The sequence below is a fragment of the Passer domesticus genome, chromosome 18 (genome assembly GCF_036417665.1).
Source record: "Passer domesticus isolate bPasDom1 chromosome 18, bPasDom1.hap1, whole genome shotgun sequence".
Lineage (NCBI taxonomy): Eukaryota > Metazoa > Chordata > Aves > Passeriformes > Passeridae > Passer > Passer domesticus.
Window position 1 is genome coordinate 12,496,274 of NC_087491.1, and position 13,727 is coordinate 12,510,000.

Genomic DNA, 13,727 nt, shown 5'->3' on the forward strand with positions numbered 1-13,727 from the left:
TGGCACTTATCATCCACAGGCATTACTGATAAATTGTGCAGTGGAGGAATAAAGGATTACCTTCTGTATTTTTTCATTACACTTTTCTTTTGTTACAGAATACATAAATCCATTGTGGCACAATGTAATATGTATCATCGTGCTACACCTGTGGACGTTTCATAACGGCTGCCATGTCTGTGCAGTCAGGAATGATAAGTGAACCACCCGTGAATGTTAATGATAGTGATCATTCTGCAGTAACTTGGCTTTCCATCTTCTTTTACAGCCTCCGTGCTGGAGCCAGGGTGGCAAGGTTCAGGAGAGGGAAAGGGAAACAGCAGCAGAGGCAGAAGCTCTCCTCGTGGGGCCGAGGTGCCACGGGAACAGGCAGGGTCCCCCCTTTTGCCACAAAATAAAACAACCTACACTGGAAGGACAAAGGATTCCTGCTCTGAATGAGAAGAGAACTTTTTGAAAAGCTGCTTTCCAATCTCGAGCAATTTTTTAAATTTTTGATTTTTTTTCTTTATTTTTTTTAAACACAGAAGTGGAATTTACTTTCCAGAAGTGGAATTTATAGCACTTAAAGCTCACTGCATAACCAGCTGGCATGGCTGGAAGTGCCTGGGAGAGACTAATAGCAATTTCCACTTGATCAGCACAAAGTCAGACTTAAGACTCAAAATCCCAGCTGATGCAATGGACTTACCTTAAGCTGGGTAATTTTTAAGATAAAGTGCACAGTGACAGGAACTGGACTAACTAATGCGAGCCACAATTTTTATTCTGAGCCTAAATGACCTGATTTTGTGCTTCTCAGATTGGCCTTGCCTAGCTCTGTGCACTATTGAGTTTAACTGGCTGCATTTTGACACCACTGTAACAGTCCTTAGACCTCTATCAGGTTTTCTGATGCCCTCCTACCCCTCCCTCTCCACTATCCTGAGAGCCACATTCTTAATTTTGCACCCACATTAACTGTCTTAAATTTTACATGAATATTCTAAAATGTACTTTGCAGATGTACCACCCCCATGTACAAACCAGGAACAGGCCTTTTGGGCACTGCTGCTGGAGTCCAAGAAAAACCACATTTCAGGGCTTTGAACTGAATTTGCAAATGCACAGTGCAAGTCTGGTATTTTAAAAGGGTTTCAAACCCTAAACTATTGGGTATGGCAGAGGTGCTGCTTTGAAAATTTGTATATAATAGTCAAAGCAATTTAAGTACTGTATCAAAACAGAAAAAAGTGCTACAGAGCAGAGGAACTGGATGCCAAATTTCCTCTGTGTGCCAACTGGCAGCCGAGCTACAGCTCCTCGAAACACCATTAGACCGAGTGTGTCAAGTTCCAATAATAAAATTTCCAAGGGAAAAAGCCCTAATGATGGTACAGATTTATTTTAAGCCTTTCAGGGATGACCTCACCACCTCAAGAAGGCTGTATTTCCATGGATGTGGTGCTTTGTTTCCTCTTCCTGACCAAGCCCCTGGACAGGCGAGCGGGGCCGTGTGCGGGTGCTGTGGCTGATGTTGGGCAAAGCTCTGCTTTCCACAGCAGCACCTTCCAACAGCACAACCTGCTAGACTAATGGGCACTGAGCAGCCAGCACGACTGCCCTCCGTCTTCTCCTTGTGTAACTTTGCCAGAGTCCTTGGAACTTGCCAAATTCGGTCATGCCTGCTTAGCTTGCTCGACTGATTGTGCCAGAAAAGAAAATAAGACACAGATGTATTTGAGCTCTTTGAGATGCCAGTAAGAGCGACAGCTAATGGCTTCATTTCGACCCTCCCCTACCAGCTGGGCACAGGTGGGGGGATAATGAGGTCCCTCTCCCTAATCAAACTCAATTATTTACTACTCTGTACAGCCACAAAGACATTCACATCCAGCTCGGAATATAAACTGCACTGTGGGCTACTTCCAGCCACCCCCTCTGGGCATTTGTAACCAACTCGAGTGGCTCAGAGTTTGCCTTGGCAGGAGCTGAAGTGTATGAAGTTCTGCAAACTGCTCCTGCTCAAACACGTCCTGCTGGAGGGGGTCCCTGGTGGGGCCCAGGCGCTCAGCACGGGGAGGAGCCGGCTCCAGCACCGAGCTCCTCACAGGCATCCACATTTCTCAACAGTGATTCAGTATTAATAAACATTACAAGTCACAAGGCTGACATGGCAGCAGCTGAAGTACTTCAGCACGAGGAGGAAAAAAAAAAAGAGATGCAAAATATAAAACCACAATTACATGCACCGGTAGGGTGACAGGAAGGAAGAAGACATAGAATTTACAGCAATTCCCTGCAAAAATAAGACAGCACACACATGTAAACTCACAGAGGTAACAACCTTGTGATCAAGTGATGATCAAGTAATTCTTTATTCTAGGGGACACATTAATAATTCTAATTTAAACCTAGCTATTTACACAGTAATCACAAGCCATTTAAAATTAAAATGTGGACGCTGGCACCACCAAACTGACCCTTTCAGAAGAGCACTGCTTATGATGCAGCTGCCCTATTTCTCCTCAGCAGCACCTTCCAAGCTCCTCACATCAGCACAAATGATGCTAAACCAAAAGATTTTGCATTTTTCTGCAGGCAGAGCCCTGCTGGCCAGCCCTGGACCCTGCTGAGGCCTCTGGGCTCCCTGGGAAGGGCAGTGCCAGCTCCTGTGAGCCAGCCCCAGCCCCTGCCCCCAGGACAGCTGGGGAAGGGCACTTTTCCCAGATGAGAAATCAGCAACAATTCAGAATTCTCTGTTGACAATGACCTCCCCTTCCTCACCACGGGCTCAGTGCAGCACAGCCCAGCATCTCAGCCTTGAATACCTTACTTGTGAACACTGGGGCTGGAATATTTTATTTCCCAGTGCCCTGATGCAGTGGAACAAAGTGAATGTGGCCTTTGGGAATACACGTGGGATTTCTGACAATGGCTTTCTGTAGGATGCTTTGGAACGTCGCTAAGAAACACAGCACACAATAAAGAATATAAAAACTAATTAAATAAGCCAGATTTTTTTAAAAATGTCTGATTATTCAGAACTAGAAGCAGCTGTAGTGTTAAGAAATGTAAGTAATGTCCAATAACCAGGAAAACCCTATTAGCATTTTCATTTCAAGAGCTCCAAACATGAAATATTTTTCCCAAGTAAGAAGTGGCTTATGCTCCTGGCATTTTGTTCTAGTAATTAAGGCCTTCTGATGGTTTAAGAGATTTTTCATTCACAAGTAAAGAAAAATAAAACTGATCAAGCACAGTATATATCCCTATTTCACTCATAAGGACATAGCAAATTCTTGATGTACAAGTCAGACAGCTCATGTCTCAGGGTGGATGGGATGTCCCTCACCAAACTCTTCTAGGCTTGGCAGGGGGATGTCCAGTCCTGCTTGGCTGGAGCTCATTTCTCCTCTCAACCACGGCACTGTTACTAAACCACACTGCAACCATTTGTCTATAAAACCACCTGGGTCACTGCAGAGCATCACCAACAGGTGAGGCCCCGGGGCTGTGGTGAGGTCAGGTGGAGGGAGGAGGAGGAGGAGGAGGAAGGCTTAGAGCTGTGCCCAGGCCAGGGGGGCAGAGGAGGAGGAGGAGGAGGCGGCAGGCCCAGGGCCGTGCCCAGCCCGGTACTCACATGCGCACGAAGAGCGACTGCTTGGCCGCCAGCCCTGGGGACGAGTACTTCTCCACCAGGGCCAGCGTGCTGAAGCCAAACTTGTGGATGGGCTCGTTGGAGTCCAGGGGAGGGAAGTCCGTGTCCACCTCGCCGTCGTCCTCGGCGATGTGCAGGCAGTAGGCGCTGACATTGTCACTGGAACAGAGAGCTCAGGGTCAGCACAGCCTGCAGGGGCACTGCCTGCAATGGCACTGGCCCCAAACGACACTGGGACACCAGCCTGGCCCCAAATGACACTGGGACAGAGAGCTCAGGGTCAGCACTGCCTGCACGGGGCACTGCCTGCAATGACACTGGCCCCAAACGACACTGGGACACCAGCCTGGCCCCAAATGACACTGGGACACCAGCCTGGCCCCAAATGACACTGGGACAGAGAGCTCAGGGTCAGCACTGCCTGCACGGGGCACTGCCTGCAATGACACTGGCCCCAAACGACACTGGGACACCATCCCGGCCCCAAACGACACTGGGACACCATCCCGGCCCCAAATGACACTGGGACACCATCCCGGCCCCAAACGACACTGGGACACCAGCCTGGCCCCAAATGACACTGGGACACCATCCCGGCCCCAAATGACACTGGGACACCAGCCTGGCCCCAAATGACACTGGGACACCAGCCTGGCCCCAAATGACACTGGGACACCAGCCTGGCCCCAAAGGGACAGCGTGTGCTGCTGCCACAACCCCGTGCTGGTGGGAAAACCCAAACCTCAGAGCAAAGCAGACTCGTCCTTAACTGCTCCACAAGCAAAACCTGGCGGTGATTAAAAGGCACTAAAATCTATGAAAGTTCCATGGTTTCACAAAGCAGGAAGGAATATTTCTCCATTTGTGGAAATTTATTTATTTATATGGTGATGGCACTTCAGAGCTAAAGGCAAACAAGCGGTGTCTGTGATTTTTCACAGGTCAAACAGCTGTGGAAGTTTTGTCTCTGAGGCTGGAAAAGCAGAGTGATCTCGGGCAGGTAAGCAGGGTAATGAACTATGGGAAAAGTAAAAAATCTGTCCAACACACAGCAATGATTAGCAGAAAACTTACCTTTACTAAATACCTAAGTTCAGTCACTAAAAGCAGTCACAAATTAATAAACACCAACAAGTAGAACTAACACAGAAAGCTGAAACAGATACAATGTGAAAGAAATAAAGAGTTGAGCCTCTTTCTCTCCACAGATGAAAGCCCAGAGGGAAACAACTATTTATAGCTGCCAAACAGGTATTAATCATAATTTCCTAACATTGAAATCTATTTCAAATGTTACTTCAGTTTAAATTATTGACCTGAATAAGTATTCTTTCTGGCTGTAAACCTGCCAGCACTCAGGCCTTTCCCCAGCCATACAGTAAAGCTGGAGGTGCATGTGGCAGCGTGTTTCTAAACTCTGCAGTTTAAATTTGGAGTTTTAATTGCATGATTGATGCTTAAATTAATTAATTGTAAAGTGTATGCTAATTGTTTAATTGGTCGCTTGATCTATATAGATCATTTTTTGAATTAAATGAGTTGATTTACAAAGTTTATTGATTGGATGTGACAATGAATTATTTCACTGACTACCTGATTTGCAATTTTCTCAATTAATTCACAAACCTTTGGTTGCAACTGTGCTTTATTGAGAGTGCTTAGTCCAGGTGATCTATAGGCATCTTGTCATGACTGAGACATTTATTATAGAAAACAGGGAATAATGATGCATTGCTGTTCATGTAAGCTGCAAATTTGCTCACCAAAGGTAATTCAGCAACACTCACCACTCCGAATTTTGAAAATTCTGCAAATACTAGTAAAGAAACTTTCTGGTCTTGAACCCTTCCAGGGATGGGGCAGCCACAGCTGCTGTGGGCACCCTGTGCCAGGGCCTCACCAGCCTCACAGCCAGGAATTCCTAATTCCCAATCTCCCATCCAGCCAGTGCCATTCCCTGTGTCCTGTCCCTCCACGCCTTGTCCCCAGTCCCTGCCCAGCTCTCCTGGAGCCCCTTCAGGCCCTGCAGGGCTCCAGTGCCAGCCTGTCCCCAGAGCAGGGATGCTCCATCCCTCAGGGCACCTCTGGAGTGGCTCCACACCCTGTCCCTGCTGGGGATCACAGACCCTGGTGCTGGTTTGTCCCAGGAATGTCCCTGGCAGTCTGTGACATGCCAGTGTCACTGTGAGCAGCCACAGCTGTGCTCCTTCCTGCCCTGCTGCTCTCCAGCCTCTGGGCTGCACAGTGAGCATTCTCCTCTGGCTCCTGAGGCACCTGCACAGCTGCCAGCACAGCTGGAGGGGCACAGAGCCACGGGCAGCAGAGCACTCCCAGCAGCTCCCAGGGCCACCAGCTCCTCTCCCAGAAAACAACACACAGATGGACAAACTGGGAAACAACAGCACTGCTCACAGCCCGCACACCTGAGGGGTCACAGATGTCTTCAGCCATGGGCTGGCTTCCTCAGCACTAACACAGACTTAGTCACCATGTATTAAAATAAAATAAAGTCCAGTGAGTAAAACTGTTCTGCACCTTGAACCTCCACCAGGCTGAGTGAGATTGAGGTTGGGAACTTACAAGTTCAGCACAAAAACTGAGAGATTCACTCCTCACTTCTAAAAATAGCAAAGGTATTTGAATTGTGCATCTCACCATTAATTTCTTCCTAGAAAGGGATTTTGTTTATTTTTTGCAGGTGGAATCATTCCAGCACATCTGTTGGGGGCTGGCAAGAAAATGGTCTGCTGGGTTACAAGCCAGGTCCATGTGTGGGGGGCCAGGGACAGGGCTGCTAACCCTGCCAGTGGTTCCTGGAACCAAGAGACTGAATAGAGACAAATACAATGCAATTATAATAAAAAAAGGCAGCCTAATTGAATACAGAATGTTCTCAAAGCTGTCAACTGGTACTCATTCACTTCAGACTCTTACACCTATCTTTTAGGAAAAGGAATTAGGCAGTAATATATTCTTTTCCTAAAGACAGAAGAGGTTGTTTCTCCTAATTATAAAGTCTAAAACCTCCTCATTATTCTCACAGTGTCACTAGCAGGTATAGTTGTCACTCTGCATGCCTTGCATACCCATCTGAGGCATTCTATAGATGTACTTCAGTGCAGTGTCACAATGATCCCCATTTTGTCTTTTCACACTCTCACCTGACTGAATGAGGAACAAATGGCCAGTGTAGAATGGGTATCCTACACGAGCTCCTTCCTTACTTGGAAATACGAGAATTAGTTTACAGTTAAAGCAATCCTTGCTTCAGGACTGGCAGCAATGCTAAAAAAAAAGATTATGAGAAACAATTAAGGACCTACAAGCAAACAAATTTCTTGGAAACTCGAGGCTCTGGCCCTCAGCCTGAGCCTTTGTCCCCAGACTCTCAGCTGCTGCTGTGTCTGACAAGTGCTCTTGGGAACTCACGCCTCCATTATTTATTTTATTCTTTCTGCCTGAGATTTGATTACAGTGGACAGCCTCCTTGCTCATGAGCACTTTTTGACACATCATAACATCTTATCCTTCAAGGCAGGCAGCGAAATTCATTTCTTCCCACTGTTGCCTTTTGCTGTGGGCAGTGATGGTTCATGGAACACTCCACTCATGGGTGCTGCTCCCTTTGAGCTCTGCTGTGCTCCTGAAAAATATGTGTGTGCCCAAAGACTGACATCAGTGGTGTCTCACTCATTAAAAAATAGCCTAATCATACACAAAGGACACTTCTCTGAACTTGTGATATAACGAACAGAAATTAGTAACAGCAAATGAAATGGCACCATCTGTGAATAATTTTGTATTTCTTCTCAGAACATAAAAAAGGACAAATCAAACCCAAGTGTTAAACCCCAGAAACATTTCACATGTCTGTTGAGAAGAGCTAAGGGAAAACCTATATCCAAAGAAAGACCATCCATGGAAGTGTTTTCAAGAGGAGCTGCTTTGCTGTGTGCCCTGTCCATGGAACAGGAATCAGCAAACCCAAACACGGATCCCAAGTGCCTCACTCCCACTGCCCCCACAGCTGTGCTACAGCAGCAGCTGAGACTGCTGAGCCCTCCAGGGCTCCTGAAAAATGCTGAAAGAGTGAGCTGCAAAATTCAGGACCAAAAAACCCCCACCCTATTCATTCAATATTCCAGGAACAATAAAGAAGTGAAATTTGGCTCATATAGAAAAAAACCCAAACAAAACTATCAACCTCCTTTGCACCAGGGACATCCCTGCCAGTAACTGCTACTGATAACTCTGTATAAACTACTTTAAGTCCTTATTTTATGTTCTATGGCTCAGCAAATCTAGAAGTATTTTACACAGTTGTTCTAAAACAAAAGCTGCTCAGGTGAGCTGTTCTGAGGAACCTTTCTATGCATCTCCTGTCATCTGCCAGGAAAAAGGAGCAGCTCTTACTAACCACCAGCAGTGCTCCAACAGAGCAAAGGGACTTGGAGGAGCTCTGGACTTTATCTGACATCTTGTAATCTTAGCCATTAGAGATGCTAAAAATAGATGGGACATGAAAGAACAAATGCCTCTGTGACACCAAAAGAGAGAAAGCTTGCATTATTTTTACATAGTTTTGAATGATGACTCATCTACAGGTCCAAGCCTTCCTGTTGATCATTTCCCAGCACACAGCAGTTAATTGAGACAGAAATGGCTGGAGGTGCACGTGTGCAGCTCGGAGGGAAATACTGACAAATGTGAAGGTGCTGGGATTTATATTTCCAAACTCTGGCACAGCAATCCGTTTCAGTGTGCGAAAAGGCTGCAGAGGAGAAATTTAGAGGTCAGGAGGTAGTAAAGAAAGAGCATTACTTCAGCTTGGGTTCCCGTCCCTCACTTGTATATTGCCAGCAGATGAGCCCGATCAGGTCGTGCACCTTGGCGTTGGCGATGGTCACCACGGTCATGGGCTGCAGCTTGTCTTGGCTCGTGTGCAGGGGGAGGTAGACATCAATTTTTTTGGTTGCCGTTGTACCGACGTGGCCCTGTTGAGGAAGCATATTTCATCAGGATGCACAAAAAAGTGTGACAGGGTTTATGCAGGATCGGGGCGGATGGGATTCGGCTCAGCAGGAAAACTAAAATGTGCTGCTATGCCTTAAAATTGGAAGGAGATTAAACACTTAAATTCCAATTATTTCCCTGCTGTTTATGTGTAAAAAGGACATGAAATATCTGGACATGATTTCACAGATTTCCATAAGGAGCCTGAACTTTGCTGCAGGATCCCATGTTCCTGCAGAATCCAAAAAAAATGGAATTATGTGTGGGATGGGAAGGAAGAGGGACCCAACAAACCAGCCTCAGACTTCTGAAGTGCACTACCCTTTTTCTGCATTTCTGCTCTCTGCTGCAGCTCCTCCCCACCGCCTGAGCAGCCCCCAGAGGGAGCACAGGTACCCTCAGCAAGGCCTGGCCCTGGCCAGCCAAGAGCAGAACAAAGCCACACACAGAGCTGAGCCACTGACGAGCTCTGTTTGGGGACACCAAGAAGAACCAACTGATACTGGGGTTCACTGAACTCACTGGATGAAAAGAACCCATTTGGTGCCCTGGAGATTGACAATTAAATAGACCATAAAGCACACAGCAACACAGATCTACACAGTTTGAAGAGAATGTTCAATCCACTGCAGGTAGGACTGCAGCTTTCACCCAGAAATCTTCTAAATAAACAAAAGATTGCACATCCTGACCCCTCTTCCAAAGCACTCCAAGAAACTCTGCATCTCCACCTTCCTCCATACTACAGGGGCCTTGAGAAGAGAAAGGGCTCCTTGAATTAATCACTTGGAATTCTAAGTAACAGAATAAAAGGATTCAATGCTATAAATCTATAATGAGAGCATAAAACAGGGAGTTAAATGCCATGTGCTAATTTCAATATATTGTTAAAAACCATTTGATCCTTCAGTGTGATTATAAATTAGAGAAGTAATAGGAATTTAAAGATTAAAGTTATTCATACTGGCATAGCTAAAAGTATTATTAAAATCCATCCCAACATAATACATTTATTTTTTAAGAAAGCATTTTTATAGAACAGATACCTCCTCTTCCCATATTTTTAGGGTAAGAAGAAACAGTTTTTTCTCATTTAAAGGAAGGGCTAGGTTTGCAACAGGCTGAGGCTGCTCTGCTAAGGGAGGGAGCAAACAGCAGGCACCAGGAAACTAATGTGGCTCCTTGGCACACCACCTCAGTTACATATATAAATCCAAGGAGGGCAGAATTGTAAATAATGCTGGGTCCTGATAATGGAAGAGCCAAGAAAAATGGACAGCCAGATGTGGGAGGTGATGCCAAGGCTGCAATTGATACACCCAGGCAGGAGCTGGGGCTGACACCAGAGACCAGATTATCCATCAGGCACTGCAAGAACAGGGTGAGCTCAAACCCAAACCCAGGGATTTATAAAATCACCCTGTCCAGGACCCTGGGCTCCAGCTGTCCCAAACCTGGCAGCCACACTCCTGGGGCTCCTCTCACAAGCTCTGCCTTGCCCCACACCCTGACTTACCTGGAGTTTGCTGGTTTTTAACTAAACCTTCCTTAGTCCTCCCCATCTCTAAATCTCCCCTGCCTCCTCCAGCCTATTTTTGCTATCTCCACCACAGCTGTCCTGTTCTGCTCACAAACACTCAGTGTGAACACCCAAATGACTTCAGCCAGGTAAAGCTCACACACCTATGAGGATTCCAACTGCTCTGGGAGCAAGGGGAGCAATCCCAACAACAGCAGGCTCAAAGCACTGCTGTTATACTCAAGATCTTTTAAAAAGTCAGAGAAATAGTTGCATTAATTAAGGGTCTGTAAAGCTGATGGCCATGAGGTACTAGGGAGGCTGAGACCTGAAGCCAGGGCTGGCCGTGGTGGCACGGGCAGTGACCAGCCTGGCCAGGGGACAGAGCCACCCCAGTGCCAGCTCCTGCAGGAGCTGCAGCCTCCTCCTCCTCTGCAGGGACCCACTCACAGCCACAGCCCTTCCTGGAACCACAATTACTGCTGGCTGCCAGCTAAAACTGTATTCCAAGTGGAAATGCTGAGGAAACCCAGAAGATAAAGGACAATTACCGATATTCAAAGAGGCAGCATCAAACTTTATTAATAGATCCTGTATAAAATTCAATGGAAAATCTATTCAGGGCCAGGGGCCTTACCATTTGGAGTTTCCTTAATAGCCTCCAATAAATCTGGGAAGCATAAAGGGGCTGTTAAATTAACATTTTCCTGATCTGTCACCTGTGGCACAGTTAATTTGTCAAAAAATTCTTTTAGCTTGTCACTGGACACTGTATATTCTGACAAATGAAGTCTGGAATAAAATTGACAAAATATCTCGTTAATTTTCTAGGAAATCACAAATCTGATTCCATTAAGCTTTTATTGTTAGAAATGTTATATCCCACCAATCCTTTAAGAAAGTGAGGAGTAACTGGATACATTGAAAATGTACAATAAATCATAAAAATTTTCCTAGTATTTTTATTGATGGATTATTTTAAGGCTCCCTGGTGCACTCCTACAGTATGTCAAATAAAAAAAAAATTATTTAAAATTTATCAGTCCTTCTGAGGACTTTCTAAGAATTAAAATCAAATTTTAATCGAAGTCCATGAGGGAATGCACCCTGTCTCCAACACCAGATATGTGTACCTCCAGCAGGTCCCTGTGTGGCCACTGACACTCCACCTGGCACAGGACACTGGGGACAGCTCCACCCCAGCTCACCCCAGCAGGGGCTGAAGCACCTGCAGAACTGGAGCTGGTGGGAGAGTCAGGCACAGCAGGTCCTCCTCACCCCGGCTTTGCTTCACCACACACCACAGCACAAAATTAAAACAAAGTCCATAAACATTTCCAAGAGAAAAGTGATTGATTTTCAACACTGACAATTTACTGCCTCTTGCTGCACAATGGAGTTCTGTGACTAAATGTTATATCACTTTAAGATTAGATGTTCTAATGATATAATGCAAAGATTTTACTGAACCATTATTTAGTGGGAGTCATAAAAATCTCTTAAAATTAATCTTTCATGCACATCTAGCTTACCCAAAGTTAGCATTTAATTAGATAGCCTTGGCACGAATGAGCTTACTACTTTATTTGCTCAATCAGTATACGTCTCTTCAGTAATTATAATTAATTCAAGTCATTGACTCACCTCCCAGCAAACAACGCTAAACACTGCACAAAATGGAAACAAATGCTTTTCCATTCCCAAATGCAAAATGTCTTCTCACTTTTAAACCCAGTTAAATGTTTCTGGTTTGGGTGACAGGGTGTTGACTACACTCTGTGATCCAGCAATCACCTCCACAACATAACTTACTCACTTATGTATTTAACTGACACACAGAAAGCACTTGAAGGGGAAAAGTGGAGATATAATAACCCAGTATTTACAACACACAGAAATTTCTAACAGATCAGAGCACACATGTTTATGGCAATACAAGGAACAATATTTTCTTTTTTCTTTCCTTCCAACCCAGCACACTGTTCCCTACCATGGCAAGACTGGGATGGTGTTTGTTTCATCAGGTGGTTACACTGGGGATTTTCATTACTTTGGGCACTTGGTTCCTCCTGTTGTTCCTAAACCAGCCCCAGCACACTGCCAGCCTGCAGCTCCTCAGTGAAGCCCCGAAGTTCTTCCCTTCTGAGGAGAGGATTCTCCTCTGCATCACCCCAGCTTGTGCTGCAGAGTTAGCAGATCACGATGTAAGACTCCATTAACATCATTAAATACTTAATTTATCTTATTCACACTGTCACTATTCATAAAAATTTAACCCAGTAATTTCCTGTTATCCAAAGCATAACAAAGTATGAATATTTAACTGCAAGGTAAATAACACACTATTATTTTTTATTCTAAATTGTTGGCTTCAGTTAGCACGCCTGCTCTGCGGAGCACACGCGATTTGTCAATTAAAGGTCCAGATGTTCCGCAGGCTGCAGAGGCAGCAGCAGCTCTGAGCAACTCGTCCTCTGCATGGCAATCATCACTACAACCCCAGCTCCAGGCTGCATTAACGTGCTCATGTTTTATTCCAGCCCCCTCCTAATGTACCAGTTAATTACACAACACACAGCTGAGAACATCACCTCCGAGCTGGACAGTTTCCTTCCAAACTTCCACCTGAACAGGTCTGCACACCCAAAACCAGGATTTACAGAAATAACCACACACTCCAGCACCCAAATCCCTGCCTGCTCTTGCTTGGCATTCACTCCCACAATTAATAAAATTATGTAAGTCCTGAGCAAAGAATAAGACACATAGTGCTGGTAACAGCACGTTTCAATTATAGTAGCACACATTCATTTGTACAGCTCTCTATGAATTAAAATCTGGTTTACTTGGAGTGCTATTAATATGAATTCTTGGTACTGCTATTTTTCTGACAAATGTTACATGGAGGGAGAGAGAAGCCCCAGGCCCATCCCCGTTACAGCCCGGGCTGTGTTTATGTCCACGTGGGTCTCAGATTTAGGACAAATGGCCCTGCCCACCCCTCCCGTGGCATCTCGCCCCACACAGGCTCCTGCTCTGTGTGCCCAAGCCAGCACAGAGGGTGGGCTGTCCCAGCAGCCGTGTGGCACCAGCTCAGCCTGCCCTGCAGCCCTGGGCTGCTCAGCTCCCACGGTGCCAGTGAGGGACAAAAACACAGGTTTACATCGATCCAAGTGTTGCTGCTCCAGCTGCAGCAGAAATGCATTCATTACCCCAAGCCATCCTCAAATTCCTTCCAGTGAGGAGATGGAACAGCCTCTTTAGAAGAATTATATATATTTTACTTAGTAATAAACATTACAATTTAATACAGAGGAATAGAGTTATTCTTTGTAATAACAAAATGCAACCAAAACTTATAATTAAAACTACACCATAAACATTATTTGTGCGCTAAGGAACATGCCACGATCTATTTTAACGAACAGATGCTCTAAAAAAGATAAATGTTTTCAGAAATATTCAATCCTTGAACAGATCAACCTCTAATCCTCTGCTTCTGCTGCACAAAGCAGACAGCTCAAGTTCCTCGAGGACATCAGCCAACCTTAGGTG

At 45.4% G+C, this 13,727-nt stretch overlaps 1 protein-coding gene across 6 annotated transcripts in view; it reads right to left on the reverse strand.

Moving 5' to 3' along the window:
• Positions 1–13,727, reverse strand: part of MAPKAP1 (MAPK associated protein 1) — a 78,279-nt gene that overhangs the window by 37,817 nt on the left and 26,735 nt on the right. For all 6 annotated transcript variants that reach the window (XM_064393546.1, XM_064393547.1, XM_064393550.1 and 3 more), the window contains 2 exons: positions 8,462–8,634; positions 3,623–3,799 (listed from right to left, as the gene is read on the reverse strand). In XM_064393546.1, the coding sequence (XP_064249616.1) occupies positions 3,623–3,799; positions 8,462–8,634 (350 nt within the window). The remainder of the gene's footprint in view (positions 1–3,622; positions 3,800–8,461; positions 8,635–13,727) is intronic.